The sequence below is a fragment of the Salmo salar genome, chromosome ssa22, assembly GCF_905237065.1.
Source record: "Salmo salar chromosome ssa22, Ssal_v3.1, whole genome shotgun sequence".
Lineage (NCBI taxonomy): Eukaryota > Metazoa > Chordata > Actinopteri > Salmoniformes > Salmonidae > Salmo > Salmo salar.
Genome location: NC_059463.1, coordinates 46355967 through 46371694, shown reverse-complemented (window position 1 = coordinate 46371694; position 15728 = coordinate 46355967). Strand labels below are relative to the sequence as shown.

The 15728-nt window shown below is 42.9% G+C and overlaps 1 protein-coding gene across 2 annotated transcripts in view; it reads left to right on the top strand.

The window, feature by feature from the left end:
- The window catches only part of LOC106583601 (disks large-associated protein 4), a 203558-nt gene that overhangs the window by 151473 nt on the left and 36357 nt on the right, over nucleotides 1-15728 (top strand). For both annotated transcript variants that reach the window (XM_045705451.1, XM_045705450.1), the window contains 3 exons: nucleotides 1969-2192; nucleotides 7749-7911; nucleotides 10765-11029. In XM_045705451.1, the coding sequence (XP_045561407.1) occupies nucleotides 1969-2192; nucleotides 7749-7911; nucleotides 10765-11029 (652 nt within the window). The remainder of the gene's footprint in view (nucleotides 1-1968; nucleotides 2193-7748; nucleotides 7912-10764; nucleotides 11030-15728) is intronic.

The window sequence follows — 15728 nt, the reverse complement described above, 5'->3', positions numbered from 1 at the left end:
TTGTAGCCCATTCCAGCCTTGTGTAGGTCTACAATCTTGTCCCTGACATCCTTGGAGAGCTCTTTGGTCTTGGCCATGGTGGAGAGATTGGAATCTGATTGATTGATTGCTTCTGTGGACAGGTGTCTTTTATACAGGTAACAAACTGAGATTAGGAGCACTCCCTTTAAAACCTGTTAGGGCTAGGGGGCAGTATTGACACGGCTGGATAAAAAAACATACCCGATTTAATCTGGTTACCACTCCTACCCAGTAACTAGAATATGCATATACTTATTACATATGGATAGAAAACACCCTAAATTTTCTAAAACTGTTTGAATGGTGTCTGTGAGTATAACAGAACTCAAATGGCAGGTCAAAACCTGAGAGATTCCTTTACAGGAAGTGGCCTGTCTGACCATTTCTTGAACTTCTTTTCCATCTCTATCATTTACTAAGGATCTCTGCTCTAACGTGACACTTCCCACGTCGTCCATAGGCGCTCAGAGCCCGGGAAAAAACAGAATGTCGTCATTCCAGCCCCAGGCTGAAACACATTATCGCCTTTCTCAAGTGGCCGATCAAGGGACACTGGGCTTAGGCGCGTGACCCGACCGCCCCCGCCTTTGGGATTTTTTCCTCTGTTTGCCGAAAAGGAGATTCCCTGTCGGAATATTATCGCTTTTCTACGAGAAAAATGGCGTAAAAATTGATTTTAAACAGCGGTTGACATGCTTCGAAGTACGGTAATGGAATATTTAGAATTTTATTGTCACGAATTGCGCCATGCGCGCGACACTTCTTTACTATTTCGGATAGTGTCTGGAACGCATCGAACAAAACGCCGCTATTCGGATATAACGATGGATTATTTTGGACCAAACCAACATTTGTTATTGAAGTAGCAGTCCTGGGTGTGCATTCTGACGAAGACAACAAAAGGTAATCAAACTTTTATAATAGTAAATATGATTATGGTGTGTGCTAAACTTGCCGGGTGTCTAAATAGCGAGCCCGTGATGCCTGGGCTATGTACTTAGAATATTGCAAAATGTGCTTTCACCAAAAGCTATTTTAAAATCGGACATATCGAGTGCATAGAGGAGGTCTGTATCTATAATTCTTAAAATAATTGTTATGCTTTTTGTGAACGTTTATCGTGAGTAATTTAGTAAAATGTTAGCGAATTCCCGGAAGTTTGCGGGGGTATGCTAGTTCTGAACGTCACATGCTAATGTAAAAAGCTGGTTTTTGATATAAATATGAACTTGATTGAACAAAACATGCATGTATTGTATAACATAATGTCCTAGGGTTGTCATCTGATGAAGATCAAAGGTGAGTGCTGCATTTAGCTGTCTTCTGGGTTTTGGTGACATTATATGCTGGCTTGAAAAATGGGTGTCTGATTATTTCTGGCTTGGTACTCTGCTGACATAATCTAATGTTTTGCTTTCGTTGTAAAGCCTTTTTGAAATCGGACAGTGTGGTTAGATTAACGAGAGTCTTGTCTTTAAATAGCTGTAAAATAGTCATATGTTTGAGAAATTGAAGTAATAGGATTTTTAAGGTTTTGAAAATCGCGCCACAGGCTGCCAGTGGCTGTTACGTAGGTGGGACGCAAGCGTCCCACCTAGCCCATAGAGGTTAAGAGTGTGCTCCTAATCTCAGCTCGTTACCTGTATAAAAGACTCCTGGGAACCAGAAATCTTTCTGATTGAGAGGGGGTCAAATATTTATTTCCCTCATTAAAATGCAAATCAATTTATAACATTTTTGACATGCATTTTTCTGGATTTTTTTGTTGTTATTCTGTCTCTCACTGTTCAAATAAACCTACCATTAAAATTATAGACTGATCATTTATTTGTCAGTGAGCAAATGTACAAAATCAGCAGGGGGTCAAATACTTTTTTCCCTCACTGTAAATGGCAAAAGGGTATAATGTCATATAGAAAAACATATCTGGGTTGCTGCTGCTTGCAGGGGGACTGGAGTAGCACGCTGGGCCGCAGCGGCGGAGGAGGAGGAGCCAATGAGATCCCATGTCGGCGCATGCGGAGCGGCAGCTACGTGAAGGCCATGGGCGACCTAGAGGACAGCGACGACTCGGACGGCAGCCCCAAGCCCTCGCCCAAAATGGCCGCCCGCCGTCAGAGTTACCTCAGGGCCACCCAGCAGTCTCTGAGTGACCAGCTACCGCCACGCAAGTAAGCTCAGTGCCAAAGTTTCATCACATGGACAGTGCATACAGAAAGTATTCAGACCCTTTGACTTTTTCCACATTTTGTTATGTTATAGACTTATTCTAAAATGGATTAAATAAAACATTTTCCTCATCAATTTACACACAATGCCCCATAATGACAAAGCAAATACAGGTTTTTAGAAATGTTTGCAATGTTTGCAATTTTATTTAAAAAATTATAATAATACCTAGTATTCAGACCCTTTGCTACTAGACTCGAAACTGAGCTCAAGTCCATCCTGTTTCTATTGATCATCCTTGAGACATTTCTACAACTTGATTGGAGTCCACCTGTGGTAAATTCAATTGATTGGACATGATTTGGAAAGGCACATACCTGTTTATATAAGGTCCCACAGTTGATAGTGCATGTTAGAGCAAGAAGTCATGAGGTCGAAGGGATTATCCGTAGAGCTCCGAGACAAGATTGTGTCGAGGCACAGATCTTTGGAAGGGCATCAATAAATGTATTCAGCATTAAAGGTCCCCAAGAACACAGTGTTTGGAACCACTAAGACTCTTAGAGCTTGCTGCCCGGCCAAACTGAGCAATCAGGGGAGAAGTGCCTTGGTCAGGAAGGTGACCAAGAACCCAATGGTCACTATGACAGAGCTCCAGAGTTCCTCTGTGGAGCTGGGAGAACCTTCCAGAAGGACAACCATCTCTGCAGCACTCCACCAATCAGGCCTTTATGATAGAGCGGCCAGACAGAAGCCACTCCTCAGTAAAAGGCACATGACTACCCGCTTGGAGTTTGCCAAAAGGCACCTGAAGTTCTCTGACCATGAGAAACAAGATTCTCTGGTCTGATGAAACCAAGATTGAACTCTTTGGCCTGAATGCCAAGCGTCATGTCTGGAGGAAACCTGGCACCATCCCTATGGTGAAGCAGGGTGGTGGCAGCATCATGCTGTGGGGATGTTTTTCAGGATCAGGGACTGGGATTAAGGGAAAGATGAACAGAGCAAAGTACAGAGAGATCCTTGATGAAAACCTCAGGACCTCATACTGGGGTGAAGGTTCACCTTCCAACAGGACAACGACCCTAAGGACACAGCCAGACTTGAACCAAATCAAACATCTCTGGAGAGACCTGAAAAAAGTACTGAGTAAAGGGTCTGAATACTTGTGTAAATGTGACATTTAAGTTATTTTTATACATTTGCAAACATTTCTAAAAACCTGTTTTTGCTTTGTCATTCAAAAATCGAATAAAAAAAATTATCCATTGTAGAATAAGGCGGTAACCTTAAAAAAATATGGAAAAAGTCAAGGTGTCTGAATACTTTCCGAATGCACTGTATGACTTGGTAACACATTCAGGTGGAAGTGAACCTAGACTAACAACAATAATTATTTCACATTTCAAACACGCAAGCAAATACACACACAAATCCTCATGCCCACTCTCTCTTTCTCTCTCAAATCCATACATGTACACACATACACACACAGACTAACCACACACACACGGCCCGTGGCACCATTTCAAACGGATGTGTGACATGTAGAAAGGAGACGGTCAGGCTTCCAGCTCTTGGCATTCCAGTTAACAGGCCTTGCATACTAAAGAGACTATAGCAAACACACACAGTCAGACAAGCTGTGCTCACTCAAGCGTGGGATTAAGCACCGTCAGACTCCCACCTCCTACACATGCCAGAGCTCCGATTACGGTTTCCTCATCCTTCATTTATTAAACGTTCCCACAACATAACGGCTTGGCCTGAAATGATAGACTCCTCATACCGTAGCGTTTCCGCAACATCACCAACACGATGCCGCCTTCAGCTTCTGCTCAGACAGACAGTGAGTCACCACAAACTAAGCTATAGTCTCATCATCTCACACTGACTGACTGAGGTTTCTAGCACGTTGTCTCTAGATGACATCTCTTTCTGAAGCAGACAGACAGACTGGGCTAGACACAGAGGGACACAATGCATTGGGTATCCTATTCATTTTCACATAATGACGAACTAAATGAAACACCATTTGGATGAATAGTGGCAGAGACTGGGAGCACCAATGAGCAAGCTGCTGTGTTTTATTGTTTATGTCTCTGTTGATTTGCTCAAACAAAGACATTTGTTGTGTTCTCCGGGTTCTCTGTGGTCAGGGCTGTATTGAAGTACATTTGTGCCGATAAGATCTTAAACATAATTTGGCACAAATGTAATTCCATTGGGGAGTTTATAGTGGCTGGCTATTATTTGGTTCAGATTGCCACCACAAAATGAGGAAGTCTAAAGGCAAAAGGAATACAGTACAATTTCAGTCCACAAGAGGACAGCAAATCACAAAGCAATAAGCATACATGCCTGGTAATATCACTTTATCCATAAAATTACAATTTTGGGGGGTCACAGACACATAGAAAAGGGGAATATATGAGTTACAACATTATAGAAGCAGATTTTGGTTGACAGAGACAACACACACACACACACCATAATAACGTAGCAGGAAGGTTTTCTTAAAGAAGTAAAAACATGGAGTAAAAAACACTTAAATGAATTTCAAACCTGCACGCTAAATGACTCTAACCCTGCTCCCTCCCTGCTAAAAACCAAATGCCACACCCCTGTTCTCCCTTGTGGTGTGCTCCACCCTGGTTGGCAGGAGCAGCAGAGCCCTGGATTACGCCATGCTGCAGGGGGAGCTGGAGGCACTGTGGTCTCCTCTGCACAGTGTGTCCTCTCTGCACCAACTGGGCAGGTCAGTGCTATGCAGCCAGCCAATCACCACCAAGGGGACAGGTTTACGCTTGCACCAGATTGGACGCTGTCACCAATCAATCAGTCAGTCACCCAGTCCCCCAGGTCTTGCCCACCTCTTCGGTTCACCCATGGCCCGTCAGTGCCAACGCCATGCCACTCACCACCAGCCCTTTCCTCCAAGCTAATTCTCCCAAACCATAAAAGGAGTGCCATTGCCCAGCTTGGCACATTCCATGCCAGGGGTACCCCGTCTGTACCCAAGGATCATCACAATCACATGACAAGTGCAATGTCATGTCGCTATCACTGTGTGCCAGGAAATACCCAAAAATTATAGGCTCTCTTTTGGTAATCCCATTCAGTTTTTCTGAGCTGAATTTGGATCATTTCCCCTAATGCTCTTTAATATTGGCACCATGATGCGTGGAACAAGGCTTTACATATGCTTGACCTGTGAATCATTGGCTTTGCATTGTTTGGGTGCTACATGGGGAATATTATTGTAATGAGATGAGATGGGAGATATATTATTCACATGTGTTATTTTAAGTAATTTAGCAGACGCTCTTATCCAGAGCGACTTACAAATTGGTGCATTCACCTTATGATATCCAGTGGAACAACCACTTTACAATAGTGCATCTAAATGATGGGGGCAGTGATGCTGACAGGTGTTATGATGGGGCAGTGATGCTGACAGGTGTTATGATGGGGCAGTGATGCTGACAGGTGTTATGATGGGGCAGTGAGGCTGACAGGTGTTATGATGGGGCAGTGAGGCTGACAGGTGTTATGATGGGGCAGTGAGGCTGACAGGTGTTATGATGGGGCAGTGAGGCTGACAGGTGTTATGATGGGGCAGTGAGGCTGACAGGTGTTATAATGGGGGCAATGATGCTGACAGGTGTTATGATGGGGCAATGATGCTGACAGGTGTTATAATGGGGGCAGTGATGCTGACAGGTGTTATGATGGGGCAGTGAGGCTGACAGGTGTTATGATGGGGCAGTGAGGCTGACAGGTGTTATGATGGGGCAGTGATGCTGACAGGTGTTATGAAGGGGCATTCATATTGACAGGCAATGTTCCCTCTAAACTGCACGCTCCTCTAGGACTGCCACGCAGAAGAAATGCCAGGCCACGCAGAGACGCCCGAGATTGAACTTCATTGAGTTCGCCTCATTAGTTTGCACTATATAGATTCATGTTTTTTCTGTGATCAATCAACATTATATCAGCCCCTTTTCAATGCAACAAACCAAAACAAATCTAACTTTGCAAAATGTAGTCTGTGATTTAATTGTAGGCAGAGCCGGAGCACAACGGAGTATAATTTTATTTGCTGGGGTAGCCCACAATCGGTCTTTCAATCACCCGCGAGTGAATGTGCTTTTCTGATCAGAGCACAGAGCTGCGCGTTTGTACATTTGTTGATATTCTTTGCTAGTTAGCGAGTTATTAGCCCAATTTTAGATCAGTATAGGTCAGCAAAGGGGAGTTACTGCTTCCTACAATAGCACAAAACGTGTAGGCTACATTCCAAGTGCTCTTTGAAAAGCCAGTCAGCTAAAAAGCTTGTCTTAATTAAAGGGGCAGTGTTGTATTTTGAGACGGGCTTGAATATGCAAATAAGCCAATAGGCAGAGGGGTAGTCTGCATTGTCTAGTTCTCCAAATGGTAATAATAATGAATTGTATTTTGTAAAGTGGTTTCTTCCATCATACAACACAATACAATGCAATTTAAAGTCACCTATTTGGCCCATGGTGTTACAGACCAAGTAAACAAATCATTAGTCAATGTCAAGCCCTTCATAATGTAAAACTTTCTTTTAAAGTCTCATGCAATGTTAACCTACATTGAAAACCACATTGGCTACTGTAGACTATATCATAGAAATCAAAACTTATTTCCATGTAAAAATGTTATAGGATTTGCTCCATTGGTATTGTTGGTAGGCCTACATTATGCTCAAATAGCCACAATAGCCTATTGGCTAATGTCTAAAACTGTAAGGGTACAGCCTCAGAGTTGTAAACTCACGCCGGGAGTTGCACAAAATTCTCACAACATTCAAGTTTCCGCTCACAAGAGCTAAAATTTGCTCAGTGCCCCAAAGAATTAGAGGGAACATTGCTGACTGGTGATATGATGGGGGCAGTGATGCTGACAGATGTTATGTTGGAGGCAGTGATGCTGACAGGTAATGAAAGGAACCAGGGATGAGAAGTGACCTAACCTGAACTTCTTTCTCAATTCCTCTTTCCTATCCTCTCCTTTCGTCTTCTTTTCTCTGCTTCTCTTCTCCTCCCCTTTCCTCTGATCTTATCCCCTTCTCTCACCACCCTCCTCCTCTCCTCTCCCTCCTCCCCTTCTCTCCTCACATCAACTCTACCCTCCTCCTCTCCCTCCTACCCTTCTCTCCTCACATCAACTCTCCCCTCCTCCTCTCCTCCCCTTCTCTCTGATCTTATCCCCTTCTCTCCTCAAATCAACTCTACCATCCTCTGCCTCCTTCCCTTCCCTCCTCACATCAACTCTACCCTCCTCCTCTCCTCTCCTCTCCCTCCTCCCCTTCTCTCTGATCTTATCCCCTTCTCTCTTCAAATCAACTCTACCATCCTCCTCTCCCTCATTCCCTTCCCTCCTCAAATCAAATCTAACCTTCTCCTCTCCTTTCCTCTCCCTCCTCCCCTTCTCTGATCTCATCCCCCTCTCACATCAACTCTCCCTCCTCCCCTCCTCCTCTCCTCCTCTCCTCCCCCTCTCCTCTCTTCCCCTGCTCCTCTCCTCTTCAGCTGTCTTCCTTCACTGCGAGAGCTGTCTACCAATCGTAGCCTGGACAACCTGGACTGTCTGGGGGGTCCGGTGAGGGGCTCCCTGTTCCCCCGCTGGGATGATGAGGACTTCAGCAAAGGAGGCGGCTGCAGCACCCTGGGGAGGAGCAGCTACATGGGCCAGGTCAGAGGTCACCAGGGATGGGGTAGTGAGGTACAACTGGCGTGGGACTTAAACTTCTCAGGATAAGATTTTTTTTTTCTTCTTCTCCTGATCCTCTTTCAGATTTGTATATATTTTTGTGTCAGAATAGTGGGACTGTACAGAAAGAGGGAGATAGATGTAGGAAGGCACAGACAGGAGAATGACTGAGACAAGGCTCAAACCCTGTTGCCAAATGCCATGAGTCATCCTGAATTAGGAGCGTTACCACTACACCAGACTCTGGCATTTTTAGACCATTTCACTGAACAGATTTTCATTTTAGAGTGACCTATCACATAAACTCTCCACTCCTACACCTTAGTAGACTCTGTTCAAGAAGATTTTGTATTCACCGGAATCCCAACACAGGAAGACCCATTACCCTTCTACTGACAAGGTCACCATGGTGATAAAGAGTGTCTGGATCCTCTGATCTTTTACAAAGGGCCTGCCAAACTAGGCTTTACAGTCCATTAGTAAACTCAGCAAAAAAAAGAAACGTCCCTTTTTCAGGACCCTGTCTTTCAAAGATAATGCTTGTTCAATGAACCACAAACAATTAATGAACATTCACCTGTGGAACGGTCGTAAAGACACTAACAGGTTACAAATGGTAGGCAATTAAGGTCACAGTTATGAAAACTTAGGACACTAAAGAGGCCTTTCTACTGACTTTGAAAAACACCAAAAGAAAGATGCCCAGGGACCCTGCTCATCTGCATTAACATGCCTGCTGCAAGGAGGCATGCTGCAAGGAAGCATGAGGACTGCAGATGTGGCCAGGGCAATAAATTGCAATGTCCATACTGTGAGACGCCTAAGACAGCGCTACAGCGAGACAGGACGGACAGCTGATTGTCTTCGCAGTGGCAGACCACGTGTAACAACACCTGCACAGGATCGGTACATCCGAACATCACACCTGCGGGATTGGTACAGGATGGCAACAACAACTGCCCGAGTTACACCAGGAACGCACAATCCCTCCATTAGTGCTCAGACTGTTCGCAATAGGCTTAGAGAGGCTGGACTGAGGACTTGTAGGCCTGTTGTAAGGCAGATCCTCTCCAGACATCACCGCCAACAACGTCGCCTATGGGCACAAACCCACCATCGGAGGACCAAGTCACGGTTTTGTCTCAGCAGGGGTGAGATTCACGTTTATCGTTGAAGGAATGAGCGTAACACCGAGGCCTGTACTCTGGAGCGGGATCGATTTGGAAGTGGAGGGTCCGTTATGGTCTGGGGCGGTGTGTCACAGCATCATCGGACTGAGCTTGTTGTCATTGTAGGCAATCTCAACGCTGTGCTTTACAGGGAAGATGGCCTCCTCCCTCATGTGGTTCTGAACTGGCAAATCTGGTGCAGTCCATGAGGAGGAGATGCACTGAAGTACTTAATGCAGCTGGTGGCCTCACCAGATACTGACTGTTACTTTTGATTTTGACTCCCCCTTCGTTCAGGGACACATTATTCCAATTCTGTTAGTCACATGTCTGTGGAACTTGTTCAGTTTATGTCTCCGTTGTTGAATCTTGTTATGTTCATACAAATATTTACACATGTTAAGTTTGCTGAAAATAAACGCAGCTGACAGTGAGAGGACGTTTCTTTTTTTGCTGAGTTTATATGTTTAGCATGTTGACCCCATCTTAGGGAATTTAAAAGGTTTAATTCTGAAAATGTTTGTTGATTTACATGTAAATTAGTAGAAGAGTTATTTGGAGCTGCAAGGTACAATGTTAATTATTACACCTCATTATTTCAGAAAGCCTTCCTGTGAAATTTCACTGTATATCAAACAAAACAGTACAACAATGCAATTGAGTAGAACATGCTGCTGTTATAAATATACAGTACTATAGGACTACTGGAAAACACACAGGTCTAGGACCAGGTTTTAGATCTCATGCTCTCACTTTCTCTCTCTCTTTCTCTCGCTCGCTCTCTCTGTCACTACTCCCTGCTCTTTGATTTGTTACCACTAAAGCGTGAGGCCGAGCCAACTCCATAAGTTACAACTCAAACACCATATTTCTTATATTCCTGTCACTCCAACACTGTGTTAGGCTTGCATTTTAGTAAGCTTGGTCATGTCCCTCAGTCAAATCTCAGTCCTTCATTTGCACTGCTGCTCTAATCTAATTTCTCACCAAGTTCATGCGAGTCAATCAAATTACTGGTTTTTATGAGAAGTTAAGACATCTTTGATTAATACTATGAAAGTGACACTGAAACTAATTGGCAGTAAAATGTAGCTTGTTAACTACCTTGGACTTTGACTATAAGTTGCTATAAGGAGTTGATTCGGGGTCGGGACAAAGTGTTACTGCTGCACTTTGCTTTCCTATCACCCAGCCTTAATACTGTAATGTGTCCTTTCGGCTGCATTTGATTGCATCCACGCCAAATGTCACACAGGTGGAGCTAGCTCACCCCTCTAACAGACACTGTCAGCTATGCTCTCCATGGCAGACCTGGCTGAGTTCAAATAGTATTAGAAATTTGAAAAACTCAGGGTGTTTTCTTCAGCCTGCCTGAAGTACCTAATGGGTAGTGTTGGCACTTTTGGGACTATTCCATTGGTTCCAATACGCTAGGTAAGCTTGATTAAGCACAGTTAAAGTATTCGGAAAAAATCTAAATACTACTTGAACCCAGGGCTAACGACCATGCCTCTCTTGTCCCGGGACAAACCATGCATTTCTGTCCCAGTCTGGACATCTAGCCTGAAGTAGTAGCCATGCAACGCTGTCCCCTCACTCTAGCACTGCCACCCAGGCCATGATGCCAACCTATGCCACTAGTGCCAACCTGCCTCTCTCCTTCCAGCTGCAGGACCTGGAGATGATTAGCCAACGCTACGACGATAGCTGCTCTGAGTCGGCGTTCCGAGAATCACACACACTCTCACGCTCCCATTCCCAGGCGGTGGAGCCTCCGGATCTACCAATGCCCACGTGCTTCCGATCCCGTAGCCATAGCTACCTGCGGGCCATTCAGGCCGGATGCTCACAGGATGACGACACTGCTTCCGTGGACTCGGATTCACCACCACCGACCGCCACTACCGTTCGCACCTATAGCACCAGCACTGGTGAGTAGGCTTACCTACTGATGCTGATCAATGGTTAGTTTTGCACTTTTACCTGCTAATGGTTGAGCTTTGCATTAGGGAGCTGGGTATTAGGTTAAGCTGATTCTAGATCTGTGCCTATGGGCAACTTCGCTGGATTCTTATTGTTCTTGCATTGTCTAGAAGGAACCCGCAAGTAAGTATTTCGTTGGATGGTGTGGTGTATACCATGTGTACATAAGACTAACAAAATGTAAACTTGAAAATAGTGAATTATTGGATTATGGATTATGCAACGTATCCTACACCATTGCTGATTAAATTATATTCCTGAATTAAGTGTTTTGTTATTGGTTTGAGGCTGCAAACTGTAATGCTGTGAGAAGAGAATTGTGAAAGTGATGTAATCTTATGGGTTGAGATTGACCTGGTTATTGGTTATGTTTGTGTATAGAATAATACCTGTGAGCTCTCTCTGTTTGAATGAGGCGTAACCAATAGAACTCTACATTAATAATTTCTTCTTGGCTAGTGACAGTTACCTGGCAATGGCCATTTTGTGGTGGTGGCTGCAGGGGCGGAGCCAGAGGGGTGTCCGGGGTGGAAACCCCTGACATCTGATTGGCCACCCGGGGTGCCACCCCAAAATATAATTCACTACAGGCAGTTTGATGCTGATAGACATCTCATTTCACCTCTTGTTGAAAGAAGCATTTATTTTGATGTTCGGGGGAGCATTTTTCAAATCGAGGATGAGGAAAAGAGAATATTAACTTCAGTTGCGATATACAGAAGAATAAGACTAAGAAGAACATACAGAAGAAGAGAGAATATTTCCACAGCTCCACAAGCTCTTTTCGCGATTGGCGAAAGCATCATATTTGAAGTAACTTTTAAGGTTTAGCTTCGGGTTTAGGTTTCCTGAACAACTTTTACGAAAGTTGAGGGACTGTGTATGTTAACCTTAGACCTTTAGCTCCATTAACAGACAGTTAATCAGATAAGAGAGATCGGTTCCCAATTTAGCCTAACATTACGCTTACATCTGTGCTAGTAATACACACATATACAGTGCAGTGTCGTAAGTTACAGTATACGAATGTTTAGCTAATGTGGGGTAACTAGTAGGCTACAGCTGTCAGTGTTCAACAAATTAACATTCAGCAATTTGAAATCCATTAACTCAGTTAGATTTTCGTACTTTAACTCAAAACGAACAATTGTTATTATCAATCTCTTAACGTTACTCAAAAGATTACTACAATTTGCAGATTGCCTGTTTGCTATCGTAAAGGTGTAAGAAATTATAGCTAGCTAAGTAACTTACTGCAGAGTAGGGCTAGCCATGATTTAACTAGTAACTTAGGCTGGTAGTTGATTTTAAGGTACAGTTATGATAATGGGGATTTGTAATTAAGATTGAGATTGGACTAAAATGTGGGTAATTGGATGCTTAGATGTAACCGTAGACTCTCTTATTTTTGCATAGGGTCAATTAAAGATGAAAAGAAAGGGAGAGATATCAGACTTCTGTTACAAAAGGACACAATGGTAGGCCAGGCCTATACTTTAAACTACACATTTTAGTTAGCAGCTGTTAGTATATAATCTTGTGGATCCCTTAATTATACATTTCCATAGAGATATGACACATTATTTAATGTGTATTTCAGACATTTCAAGATCCAGAGAGCAGGGTCCTGTACAGCTGTGTTTGAAAACTTATCCCAGAACTCAGCATGGTACTAGGAAAAGGGCTTTCAACAGCTCCTGGTATAAGGACAATTCATGGTGAATATTCTGTAAATCAAGATTTGACTTAGTGTTTCAACTGTAGGCATTTTTCTCTGCCCAATACACCTGAATCTGCCTTCACAACACAGTTATGTTTTTGTAACTGGAAAAGCGCTGTTTACAGATTCTGGGTTTAAGCTCCATTCAAAGGCAGAGCATCATATCAATGCTATGTATGCTTGGAATCAGCATAAAAGGGCTATTGACAGCAACTCATCAATGTTAGATGTCATAAATGAGGACCGGAAAAAGAAAGTGGAGGAAAACTGTACTGACATTAAAACAATTCCAGATGTGCTCCTATTAACTGCCACTCAAAATATAGTGCAGAGAGGTCATCGAGAGTCTGATGACTCTCACAACAAGGGTCATTTTTTGACAATCTTAGAAGAAATAGCAAAGCATGACCCTCTCATAGAAAAAAGGATGAATGCATGTGGCAATGCTAAGTACACAAGCCACCAAATCCAGAAGGAAGTTCTTGAGGGCTGAGCTGAGATGGTACAAAGTGAAATAATAAGAGAAGTAAAGAATGTGAAGTTTTAAGTGTAATTGCAGAGGAAACCAAAGATTTAAAGAAAAAATAACAAATGTCTTTAGTTGTGAGGTACTATTACAACGAGGCCATCCACAAAAGCTTAGATGCAGCAGGTCTCACAAAAAGGATAATTGATTGCCTTGAAAAACATGGTCTGGACACAATAATTTTGTGGGGCAAGGCTATGACTGTGCATCCGTCATGAGCGGAAAGCATTCTGGTATGTCTGCACAGATTAAAAACAGTTGCACATTGTTTGAATTTGGTTCTTGTCGATGCTGTAAAATCAGTGCCTGAGGCAGTTAACGTTTTTGCTCTCCTGCAGAAGCTTTATAACTTTGTATCTGGCTCGTACGTTCATCTCAAGTGGCTTGCAGTTCAGAAAGAGCGGTATCCACAGCAGCAGCCCAGGGAACTACAAAGACTTACGGATGTAAGGTGGGCATGCAGATACATGGTATGCCGTAATCTGAGGGACAGGATTCCAGCAGTTTTGAGAGTGCTACAGGATATCACACTTGAAAATAGTGGTGATAGATCAGTGGAGGCAAGGGGCCTTCTTTCTCAGATAGATAATACATTTCATAGGGCTTTGGTTACCTTTTAGAAAGTGCTTGGTGATGCCAAATGTCTTTCTGACATGCTCCAATCAAGCTGTCTTGACCTAGAAAGGGCTGTGGATCTAGTAGGTTCCCTTACAGACACATTACAGGACTACAGAAGTGAGGGTTACTTTGGAGAACTATGGAAAGAGGTTGAAGAGATTGCAGAGCACTGCAAAATAAGTGTACAAACAGTGTGTAAAAGACAGCATAAAACAAGCTTAAAACCTCTTGGGGCTAGGTGGGACGCTAGCGTGCCACCTGTGGTGCACTCCATCAACAGCAGGTGCATTTCAAGAGCGGCAAATTTGAATCCAAATAAATGTCAAAATTCAAATTTTTCAAAAATACAACTATGTTACACCATTTGAAAGATAAACATCTCCTTAATCTAACCACGTTTTACGATTTCAAAAAGGTTTTACGGCGAAAGCATAAATTTAGAGTATGTTAGGACAGTACATTTACAAGAGTTGTGTGTAATGTTTTGTCAAGTCAAAGACAGGGTCACCAAAACCATAAAACCAGCTAAAATGATACACTAACCTTTTACAATCTCCATCAGATGACACTCCTAGGACATTATGTTAGACAATGCATGCATTTTTAGTTCTATCAAGTTCATATTTATATACAAAAACAGCGTTTTACTATGGCATTGATGTTGAGGAAATCGTTTCCCTCCAATAACCGGCAGTCAAGTCAGCGTCACAAATTAAATAATTAAAATTAGAAAACATTGGTAAAATATTATATTGTCATTTAAAGAATTATAGATTTACATCTTTTGAACGCAATCAACTTGCCAGATTTAAAAATAACCTTACTGGGAAATCACACTTTGCAATAATCTGAGCACTGTGCCCAGAAAAATACGCGTTGCGATACAGACTAGACGTCATGTTGGGGAGATCTAAAATCGAAAATACTATGTAAATAATCCATTACCTTTGATTCTCTTCATCAGATGTCACTTCCAGGTATCACAGGTCCATAACGAATGTAGTTTTGTTCAAAAAAGCTCATCATTTATGTCCAAAAATCTCCGTCTCGTTAGCACATGATGTAAGCCAGCCGGACTTCTCGTCATGAACGAGGGGAAAAAATATATTTCCGTTCGTTCAAACATGTCAAACGTTGTATAGCATAAATCATTAGGGCCTTTTTTAACCAGAACATGAATAATATTCAAGGTGGACGAATGCATAGCCTTTTATAACGTATTGGAACGAGGGTACCCAACATGAAGTAGCGCGCCAGGTGTCTAATGGGACATCACCGTTCCATGGCTCTTGTTCGGTCAGATCTCCCTCCAGAAGACTCAAAACACTTTGTAAAGGCTGGTGACATCTAGTGGAAGCAATAGGAAGTGCCAAAATATTCCTAAACCCCTGTGTTTTTCAATGGGATAGGTTTAAAATCAATACAACACATCAGGTATCCACTTCCTGTCAGAAAATGTCTCAGGGTTTTGCCTGCCAAATGAGTTCTGTTATACTCACAGACACCATTCAAACAGTTTTGGAAACTTTAGAGTGTTTTCTATCCATATATAATAAGTATATGCATATTCTAGTTACTGGGTAGGATTAGTAACCAGATTAAATCGGGTACATTTTTTTTATCCAGACGTGCAAATGCTGCCCCCTAGACCCAACAGGTTAAGATTTCACGACTCATTGATGATGAGCGCTGTAGGACAGAAAAATAGCGACCAAAGTGATGGTGAGAGCTTCCAAAGAGCTATCTTTTATCAGGTTCTTGACAGTCTCACAGCTGAGCTGCA